General features: G+C 40.5%; 1 protein-coding gene across 18 annotated transcripts in view; it reads right to left on the bottom strand.

Moving 5' to 3' along the window:
• Nucleotides 1-1,957: 1,957 nt before the first annotated feature.
• Nucleotides 1,958-11,305, bottom strand: part of LOC142379728 (plectin-like) — a 108,442-nt gene continuing 99,094 nt past the window's right edge. For all 18 annotated transcript variants that reach the window (XM_075464933.1, XM_075464934.1, XM_075464936.1 and 15 more), the window contains 3 exons: nucleotides 3,133-10,206; nucleotides 2,864-2,980; nucleotides 1,958-2,670 (listed from right to left, as the gene is read on the bottom strand). In XM_075464933.1, coding sequence (XP_075321048.1) covers nucleotides 4,051-10,206 — 6,156 coding nt within the window. In that variant the 3' untranslated portion in view covers nucleotides 1,958-2,670; nucleotides 2,864-2,980; nucleotides 3,133-4,050. The remainder of the gene's footprint in view (nucleotides 2,671-2,863; nucleotides 2,981-3,132; nucleotides 10,207-11,305) is intronic.

Below are 11,305 nucleotides of genomic sequence, written 5' to 3'. Positions count from 1 at the left end.
AATGACATTCAAATTATAGTTTACATATTCTAAAAAAAAACAGAAGAGAATACATCCCTGGCCAATATGAATCATATTGTTATCATGTTATTATTCATTTGAGCTGAACACTGGGGGGGGGGGGGGTTCTTAAACATAATAAAATAGCTTAAAATATATTTTAGATTGATATACAAATTGTACAAATCTTTAATTTTTTTAACACTTGCAATATCTTTGATCACAGGCTCAATCCTCACGGGCATAGAAAATAAGTCTTACACAAATCTCTAGATAGTTGCTCTGCCGCACTCCAGAGACAATGTTACCCAGCTGCTTTTTGCCGAACGGGTGGAGTTGCTCTGCGTTTCTCTTTGAAGTACCCCGAAAGTGTTCCGTTTAGTTCAAGTGAGTCAGCATACTTGGTCAGATATTTGTATTGATCTTTGTTCCTTTAAAAACTGTCGTGTGTGGTTTTGGCAGTGTAATTTGGATAGTTATTGTGCTGGGGCTGCAGGCACTGTTGCCTCACAATAAAAGCATTCCTGGTTTGAATCCCGGCTGCCTTTCAGTGTGGAGTTTGATTTTTCTCCCCTTGCATGCATGGCTCCTCTCCAACTTCTTACTACCGTCCAAAACCATGCACGTTAGGCTGATTTGTAATTCCCACCATGTCCTTATGAATGACAGTGAGAGTGCATGGTTGTCTCTGTCAGTCCTGCGATGGACTGGCAACCCTTCCAGGTTGTACCCCACCTCCCGCCCAATAGCAGCTCTTGCCCCCTCCACCATGACCCTGAATTGGATTAAGCGGGTATAGAAAATGGGTGGATGATATCGGTGTCTATACATATCACCTCTCTTTCATTTACTTTTCAGTAGATGACCATATAGTGGTAGTGGTACATTGGTGTGCTCTGTACCTCCTGACAACTCAAACAACTGCATTTCCTCTGATATTTTTTTTTTTGTTCTCCAGCTTTGTGACAGAAACAGTCTAAAGTTCCAAAACTGAGAAAGTTTGTTTTTTAGTAGGGCTGGGCAACGATTCAAATTTTGAATCTAATTAATCACATGATTTCCCTGATTAATCACGATTAATCGCATTTGTACGCAAAATCCAAAAATGAATTCAAAAGTAGCGTATAGCTTTTAGCATTTAGTTCCATTTTAAATGTACTGCCATATAAATGAAAGTGCCATAACATTTGTTGTGCAAACACACTTTAACATCAGCATTTTTATGTAGTTTTTATGTAGAAGCCTCGCTCCACTGTCCGTTTCCTTGAATGACTTGCTGGTATCAGTTGTGTGTTTTGCCTTTAAGTGATATTTTAGACTTGAACTATTACGGAGAGAAGACAATTCAACTTGGATGTAAATGCAGGAGTTTTTAAAAAACATTTATTTTGAAATACGTGCTTTTATGTTGAAACAAGTAAAACAGGAAGCAGCGCCGGTTAACTCCGCGAGCTTCACACAGAGACCGAGGAGAACCTGTAAAGGTGATGTTACCTGCTAGTTTATTTTTTATTTTATTACTCCACGCTTCGTGGTGTTTGCTGTAACTGTGTGAATCTGATGCATTCAACAGACTTTTACATAATAAAACCTGCGTTAATGCGCGATAAAATATTTATCGGCATTAAATAATTAACAAATGAACGCGATAATGAGTTAACTCGCCCAGCCCTAGTTTTTAGCCAATATTTTTTCCTTCATTAGTGATTTTCTAATTTGTGTGTCAGTTACCACAGTGAGATTATGCTTTACAGACTGTATTTTCAGCGTGTTCTTTATGATGAACCCCAGTTTTAGTGATCTTACACATGGGTGTACTCACTTCTGTTGTATACTGTGAATTACGTGCAAACCCTCAAGCTGTTACTTGTTCCACTGTAACTTAACAGAGCGGCAGTGAATAATCATGGTAAAAGGAGCTTTACATGCACAAATACTGATGCATGAATGACAAGAGTGCCTGTTCAGAGCATATTTATTTACAACGTAGTGTTATGTTCACATACAACAGAATCCTCACCATATCATTCAAAGCAACATTTGTCCCGAAAGCAAAACTTAAATGATTTTATTATTTTCACATGAACAATCCCCACCCTCCCCACGTGTCCCTTGTAAAGTTAGTAAAACATGCAAAGACAAATTTATGATATCAAAAAACATGATGAAAACAATAAACGTGTACAGAGATGCAGAACAGAAACATTTGATGTGGAAAAATGAAAATAAGCAAAAACACAACTCTGAGTCGTTTTCAGGTTGCTATGAGCACATGTGGCAAAACAGAACTGAAAGGAGTGCATTTCATATGATACGTACATTCATGCAATCTAGATTTTTTGTCAAAGGCACTTTGGTTGAACCAGAGAAAACAAAAAAATATATACTTTGTATACTTAGACTAGCTGACTGAAGCGTGCTGTTTCACTGAAGTGTCACAATCTGAGTGAAAAAATGTTGATGCATAGTTGTGTATTATCTGGGAGTGTAACTATCAAGACATTTGTTTCTGCATAGATATCACCGTTATTGTTCAAGAAATAAACACATGACAACAGCTAATTAGTGACGAGTGTTCCTAGAAAGGCATCCCGAGATGAAGTTGACTCAGTCTCAGCTTCCCTCAAGTGTGATGAACATTGGAAGAAAGGTCATACTCAAAAGGCAGATCTAGAAACAAATGAAAATAACTGTGAAACACAAGCAAAATAAACCCAAGCATGCAGCGAGAGGAAGCAAAAAGGACAAATCAAGTAAAATATGTAAAAGAAAAAGAAAGAAAATCAAAATGAAACCTTTTTTCATTTTTCAGTAATGAACTAAAAATGATAAACGATATTTGTGGAAAACAGGTGCGCCCTACCTGTTGCGCCGCATGAGGATGACATTGACCTGCAAATCCATCCAGACTGGAGGGGTCGTACGCTCCTGGCAACTGAGTATTTGTGCTCACGTGTTGGAATCTGAGCGACTGAGACAGCTAGGAAAGGGGAAATAAAGGACACATTAGCGGTAATGAGAGATTTTAACGCATAATGCTTACTAGTCACATGACACAGCAACATGTGAGATGCGGAGGGAAAAAAAGAGAAAAAACAAACAAAAAAAACCTGAATAATAATTTGAACTTACAAGAATGAAAGTAACAGGCGGCAGGTCTGAGAAGGAGCAGGATTGAGTCTGACATCATCTTGGGATGTGGCAGGAACACTTGTTTTGAGGATATGAGCAATCCAAAATTTAAGGTGTGTAAAACAATGAAGCAATTAACCTTTCCACTGAATAGAAATGGCGAGGAAGAATAACAAATGTGAAACTAGTTTTGGAATAGCCTGCATAATTTTAATTTTGGCACTTTTCAATGCTGTATTCCAGTGGTGTTACATTTTATAATATTTTAACTGGTGTAATCTGTGCTGCTATTTACTGGGTTCAGTGTACTGTTACCCAGGCAACATTTGACAAAACAAAAACAAAAACAAAAAACATTAACGCATCCTCTGTCCATACTCCTAAAGCTTTCAGAAGTTTTCAAGACGTTTTAGTTAAAAACATTAGATCTATGTGGACATTCAGTATGTCATAACTACTGTTGTCAAAAAAGTTAGAAAATAGACAAAAAAAATCTGAATTTCAAAAGAAATAAGATATTACATACAGCATATATTAGTTTTAAAAAGCACTAGTATACATCTTTTGAACAGGTGTAAAAATGATAACTCTATGGTCACTTAAAAATAGCAAAACTTATCATGCTTTGCTTTGAAAAATATGAACTGACTAGGTAATCAGTACTACAAGAAATTCATATTCTATATATTTAGCAATTCTTGGTTATGTCCTCATAGAAGAGGTATGTGTTTACACAGATTCTATATATGACAAATAATTCAATAGCCTTTGCAATTTGTGTGACCTCATGCAATGAAGAATAAATAACTTATATTTCCTTTGTTACTGAAACTATTTTTTCCTGTTAGAAATGCAGCTGTAAAGTGCATTAGTATTATTGGTTCTTAGTCACTAGTTATTAAGGACAGAACTAGCTACTCAGAATCTACGGGTGTAGCTTGATGAGGATGTGAAGGAGGAGGATGAAAGGTTCATGCTAAAGCCAGTGCCAGCATCAAAGCTGCCTCTTCTGGAGCCTGATCGAGATCCCGTCCTTGAGCCAGTTCGAGAGCCGTATGCAGATCCGGGGCCACTGGCATTGTAGGGACTGTAGAGGCCTTTGCTAGATTGTGAAGAGGCCTCCAGAAGCCGTAGGCCAGATCCTTCTTCGACCATGCTTTTGTCCATGGCATCTTTGAAGGAGATTTTCAGTTTGGTTTTTGGACATGTTAGATATTTAGAATAACTACTGACATCTCTCAATTTCTGGGCAGTGCGGGCATCAATTGTTCCCTTCCTGATGGATTCATCTATGGACACTCTGCTCTCAACATCCGGCTCAATAAGTCCACCAGTTAGATACTGGATCTCAAGGAAACGCTGCCCAGCCTCATAATACAGCCAGCCCTTCTTTAGGGCCTGGGAGGCAGACATCTTCACTTTAGTTCTGGGGTCTTCAAAGCCATTGAAAGCTTTTTGGGCCAGGTTGAGACGATCGACCATGACTTTATCCACCAAACCTTTCTCTGTAGCATCACCGACTGTGAATCTCTCTCCACTGGTGGGGTCAATTATTCCTCCTGTGCAGGCTTGGGCTTCCAACAATCTCTGGCCTGTGATGTTGTCTACCAGGTTTCTATGAATTGCCTCAGTGATAGACACTTTCTCCAACGTGTCTGTGTCCAATATTCCTGCTATGGGTCCAGTTTCCTCTGTTGGGTCATTCCATATGACTGCAGGTGGTTTAATGGAGGGTATGGGGCTCATTGAAGAGGAGTAAGTGGAACCAGTGGTGGAACCAAATGAGGAAGAGCGTGAACGGAAGCCTCCCATGTTTCCAGAAAGCATGTCAGCAAACTCTGTGATAGACAGGTTTCCAGCTCGGTATGTATCAAGAGAATTCTGGTCAATGAGTCCACGTGAAATGGCGTCATCAACATCATACTGTCTACCCGACCTTCTGTCGATGATCATGGATTTAACAGTGCCATCGGAGGAAGACATTGTGATTTCCTCCCACTCACACTCCTGCTCAGAAAGCTCCAAGTAGGTTTGATGGTCAATCAGTCCCTTTCTGTAGGCCTCATATACAGTCATTTCTTTGCCTGTCTCTGGGTCTACGATGACAACTCTGCGCTTACGAACTGAGGACTTGGAGGAGGTCTTCCTTTCCCGCTTCTTTTCTTTCAGTAGCAGGAGCACCAGGCCAGTGTCAGGATCAGTGACGCACCTTTCCATCAGCCCGAGGTAGGTTAGGTTTTCCTCAGTGTTGGGGTCAAAGAAACCTTTGGTGTCATCAGATGGATCAGACAGAATCTCATTCATTTCCTCATCAAAGAAGCCACGTTTGTAGGCCACTTCAACTGGCAGACGATGACTTTCCTCTGGGTCAATAATTCCACCAGTCGCAATCTGGGCTTCCAGGAGGCGGATGCCATGATCTTTTAAGATGAGCCCCTTTTTCATAGCCTGGAACAGGGAGATTGTTTTGCCTGAATAAGGATCTCTGTACCCGGTCACTGCACGCTCAGCAGAAAGAAGCTTGTCTTTAAATTCTGGACCAACAATTCCCATCTTCACAGATTCATGGACAGTCAGTTTAAGGTTCTTGATTGGATCAATGACATACCCTGTAGCTGCTTGGGCCTCAAGGAGTTCAAATGCAGTGCCTGGTCTAATCATGTTCTTCTTCATGGCCTGGTATATTGATAGACGTTCCTTTGCAGACTCCAAAAATACACCGGCAATACAACCTGTGCCCTTAAGGTATCTTGACAGTCTATTGCTAACCTCTTCCACTGTAATAAGGCCTTCGTTTAATTCAGTGACTGTCTGCTGGTCAATAATTTGTGAGCGAATCAACTCCTCCATTGTGATCTGTTTTCTCAGGCCCTCGAATGTCAGTCTCTTGTCTCCCAGGGAGAGTAGGCGCAATCCACTGTCTAGCTTGCATCTCTTGAGCAGCTCTGCATATGACACTTTCTCGTCAGTGACCGGGTCAACAAACCCTTTAACTTCATCAGTGAGTTTCTCATTGGTTTCCTTGTTGATATAACCTCTTTGCAAAGCAATGTCCGCAGGCAGGTGGAACTGGAATTCTGGATCAATAAGGCCACCAGTGGCAGTTTGCGCCTCCAACATTTTCAGAGCATAATCCTCTGGAACAAGATCCTTTTTCATGGCCTGGAAAAGAGATATGATTTTTCCACTGTATGGATCTTTGTATCCAGTGACAGCTCTTTCAGCTGAGAGAAGTTTATCGTGGATCTCAGGTCCAACGATACCCTTACGAACAGCTTCATCAACAGTGAGTGTCTCATTCTTCACTGGATCTACAATGAATCCTGTTGCAGCTTGGGCTTCTAGGAGGCTGAGGCCTATTTCTGGTTGAAGAAAACCTCTCTTCATTGCTTGGTATATGCTTATCTTGGAGCTTGAATCTGTTTTGACTCCAGCAACACAGCCAGTGCCATAGAGATACTGTTTCACACTGGTCATCTCCATTATGTCACGGATATTTCTCTTGCCCTGTTTCAGCAGATTGTATGTCTCCAAGTTAATGATTCGGGCACTGTACAGCTCCTCAATTGTTATTCTTCTCCTCAGAGTCTTATATGACAGTGGACTGTCATTTCTAACGACCTCTCTTTGCTCCATTATCTCAATGATTATGATGATCATGCGCTCTTTAGTGATATTACCAGCGCGATATTCACTCATGAGTCTCTGCCTCTCCTGCTCTGGAAGCAAATTTGAGTTCATGACATCCCAGAGGTTCATTGGTTTGTCAGCAAGGCCCTCAATCGGAATGTCAATTTGGGTGCTTGTCAGATCGCTCTGGGTCTGTTCTTCTGTATAAAGGTATGTCTTCTCTACGACAGTTGGAGACTGAGGCTTGGAGAGTGGGAGGATGTACAGGCCTGTGTCAGTATCTCTTTGGCATTTCTCTTTTAACTGACTATAGGTTACATTTTCATCCGTCTCTGGATCTGAGAAAGCCTTGTTATCACCTGATGGTTCAGATAAGGTCTTTGCAATTTCTTTGCTGAAAATGTTCTTCTGATATGCAACATCCATGGGTACACGGTGGCTATTTACAGGGTCAATGATTCCTCCACTGACCATCTGAGCCTCCAGCAGGGGCATGGCATGCTCTTTCAGGATGAGATCTTTTTCCACTGCTTCAAAGAGGGATATTTTCTTGCCAGTAAATGGATCTTTATAGCCTGTAACAGCTTTTTCTGCAGAGAGGAGTTTCTCATGAAGCTCTGGACCTACAAGGCCTGATTTAACTGCTTCATCTACTGATAGGCATTGGTTTCTCACTGGATCTACAATGAACCCAGTTGCAGCCTGAGCTTCAAGAAGTGAAAGACCAGTGTTGTGTCTGAGAAGCTTTTTCTTCATAGCTTGATAAATGCTTATTTTCTCCTTTGTAGGCTCAAGGTAAATGCCAGCAATGCTTTCGGTGCCCTGCAGATATTTACTGACATTGGGATTCTCACCAATTTGTTTAGGTGTTGTTTTACCTTGTTGAAGAAGGTCAAAGGTTGGCTTGTCAATGATCTTAGAATCATAAAGAGAGCCTGCTGGGACAGGAGCTCTGAGTCCCTTAAAGCTGGACTGTTCCTTTTTCTTAGCTTCTTTCTCATCCACTATGGTGATAATAATCTTAATTATCTTTTCAATTGTAACCTTCCCTGACCGGAACTGTCTGAGCAGGTCAAGTCTCTGTTCCTCAGTGAGATACTCAGAGTAGATAATTTCCCAGAGGGTCATCTTCCTGCCCTTAAATGGTCCGGAGTCCAGCTCCAGAGTTGCCTGAGTCATTGCCTCTTTTGTTTGGGCTTCAGTGTATACAGTCTCCTCCTTATCATTGATTGCTTCGTCAGAAAGATGAAGAAGCTGGAGACCAGTTTTCTTTGCAGTCACACATCTTTTAAAGAGCTGGGAGTATGTGATGTGTTCTTTTGTGTTTGGGTCAAAGAAACATTTAGTTTCATCAGTTGGGCTGCTCAGAGACTGTTTCATTTCATCATCGAAATAATTCCTCTTGCAGGCTACATCATGAGGGATGTGATGGCTCTTTACTGGATCAATGATCCCACCAGTGGTCATTTGAGCATCGAGCAATCGGATACCTTGGTCTTTAGGAATGAGATCTTTTTTCATTGCCTGGAAAAGAGATACAGTCTTTCCAGTGTAGGGATCTTTGTAGCCTGTAACAGCTCTCTCTGCAGACAGGAGCTTTTCATGCAGCTCAGGACCCACAACACCTGCTTTGACAGCCTCGTCAACTGTGTACTTCTGGTTGTGAACGGGGTCAACCACATAGCCTGTTCCTGCTTGGGCTTCAAGCATATTCAAGGCAAAACTGGTCTTGATCATGTTCTTCTTCATAGCTTGATAGAAGGACATTGTCTCCTTGGATGAATCAATGATTACACCTGCAATGCAGTTAGTACCCCTCAGTGCCTTTTGTACTGGCTCCATTTCTGAGACCTCTTTGACGGTTTTATTCCCCTTGTGCAATTTGTTGTACAGATCTTTATCAATGACTTTGGATTCCAGAAGCTCACTGGCAGGGACAGGTGCCCTCAGACCATCAAAGGTGATTTCTTTCTTCTTCTCCTTCTCCTCAGCCACCGTAATCACAATCCTAATGATCTTTTCGATTGTGATTTTGCCTGTCTTGTACTGACGGAGAAGATCCCTCTTCTGATCTTCAGTGAAGTACTCAGAGTTTATTATCTCCCAAATGGTGACAGTTTTTCCCTTGAATCTTCCAAATGGCACTGACACAGTTGTTTTGCTGAACACGTCTTTGGTCTCTTCTTCTGTGTATATGCTGGAGCACTGAGCAGCCTTGTCTGTGATTGGCAGGAGTAACAGACCGGTCTCTGGGTCAGTATTGCATCTTGCCATCAGCTCAGAATATGTCAAAGGTTCCTGAGTGCTGGGGTCAAAGTATCCCTTTGAATCATCTGAAGGTTTCTGCATAATCTTACTCATTTCTGCGTCATACTGCCCTTGTTTATAGGCTGTTTCATCGGGTACACGGTGACTGTTGATAGGGTCAATGATGCCGCCAGTAGCAAGCTGAGCCTCAAGAACTCTGATGGCATGATCATGTTCCATCAGACCCTTCTTCATTGCTTCAAATACAGAGATCTTTCCACCTGTGTATGGATCTTTGTAACCAACAACAGCTCTCTCAGCTGAAAGCATTTTGTTGTGTAGTTCAGGGCCAATCAAGCCTTCCTTGACAGCCTCATTAACAGAAAGTTTCTTATTCTTGATGGGGTCTAAAATGTAGCCCGTGGCTGCCTGTGCCTCCAGGAGTATCATGGCTGTGCCAGGGGTGATCTTCTTTTCTTTTGACGCTTGATAGATTGACATTTTTTGATTAGTTGGAGTCAAAACGCCTGCAATGGCATTCTTTCCTTTGAGAATTCTTTTAAGATTTTCAGTCTCACCAAGCTCTTGAGCTGTGATTTTGCCATTTTTCAGCTTGTCAAAGTCCTTTGTGGGTAAAAGACCAAGGTCATGAAGTCTGCTCGCAGGTACCTTTTCACGGATGCCATCAAATGCTAATGGATCTGGCCTCTTGTCAGCACCATCTACCAGGTCACCGGCACTTTGACCATTGTAAACCTTTTTTGTTTCAACCGTTGTTACGTGGATGATCTCTTTTTGCTGGTCTTTCTGGGCTTCCTCAAGCTGCTGTAGTTTCTCACGCAATTTCTTGTTCTCCTCCGCAAGAATCTTTTCTTGCTCGAGTCTCTTCTTCTCCAGGTCTTGCATTTGTTTTTGTTTGTTCAGCATTTCTTCCTCAGCCTCTTTCTGTTTACTGAGGGCTATGTCCATGGTAGCCTTAAGTTTCTTCTTCTCCTCATCCATCTGCCGTTTCTGGCGTTCCTGTTCATCTTTAAGAGCCTTTGCCTTTCTCACTTCCTCCTCAAACTGGCTCTCGAGTCTCTTCTTCTCATCTTCAATGAGCTTCTCTTTCTTTAATAGATTCTCCTTTTCTGTCAGGAATGTCTGTTGGAGCACCGTCTTTTCGTGCTCAATTTGTTTTTGCTGGGCATCAGCAATCTGACAGAAGAAAAGAGAACATTAGTTACAATAGATTCATAGCTGTGACACGCATGTTATTCTTTTTTTTTTAGCTGTTATTTCAGTTATTTAATTTAAACTGTACAATGCACTCTGCTTATGCAAACGGGGTTAATCCTTAATTGAAATGATTCCATGACTTTATTTTTTTCCTTAATAATTATACTACTTAATATATTTTTAGATTACCCCCTCCCACACTTTTCTTTTTTTTTTTTAATCAAACAAGATTCTCAAACTTCTTTAAAAAACACCAAATTACATTCTTTAACATACAGTTAAAGCTTAAATCCTTCATTCTCTATGAGGGCGGCATATGAGTAAGTACTTTTATACAAATTTAAACTTCACAAAAAATATATTACAAAGAAGGATTGACAATAAATTCTTAGAGTCTGATCTAGACTGTATTCCAAAACAATATGTATGCAAAGAATAAATGAGCAAATAAATAAATGAAGGTCAGAAATAAAACACTCGTATTTCGCGTCTCTAAGGACTGAAATAGAGTGGTGCTTGAAAGTTCTTGAGTCCTTTGAAATTGACTATATTTCTACATAAAAAATAAAAAAGACCTAAAACATAAATAAGCGTCCATACTAGTTTTTGATTAAGAAAAGATTAAGAAAACTTAAATAAAACAAACATGTCATCATTGGTCATTTATATTGTGTGGAAGATGGTCCAATATACACATCTGTGAGTTGTAAAAGTATTTGCAACTGGGATTGGCAGTTATTTCTAAGGTAAAATAAGAGTTAGGTGCTTTCAAACAAATGGGGGACAATAAAAACATAAATCTCTCTATTTATGAATTCTAAACAAAGTTTGCTCCATAAAGCCTAAATCTTGGCTATTCCTGTAAATATTCTCAGTTTTTTTTTTCTAATAAGTTTGAAAAGTGTAATGCATGTAATCATCATATAAGGTCTACATTGTATTCATTGATGCATTATTTTGAAATACATTCTGGAAATTCAGAGATCCAGTACAGATGTAGTGCAGGTTGTGGAAGCAGCAGCTGGACCGCCAGGGCTTCAATTGATCAAGTATTTTCTTGTTCAGCATTATTCAGTGT

Source organism: Odontesthes bonariensis, chromosome 5, assembly GCF_027942865.1.
Source record: "Odontesthes bonariensis isolate fOdoBon6 chromosome 5, fOdoBon6.hap1, whole genome shotgun sequence".
Classification (NCBI taxonomy): domain Eukaryota; kingdom Metazoa; phylum Chordata; class Actinopteri; order Atheriniformes; family Atherinopsidae; genus Odontesthes; species Odontesthes bonariensis.
Note: the sequence above shows the minus strand (reverse complement) of the source record. Positions and strands in the feature narration are given on the sequence as shown.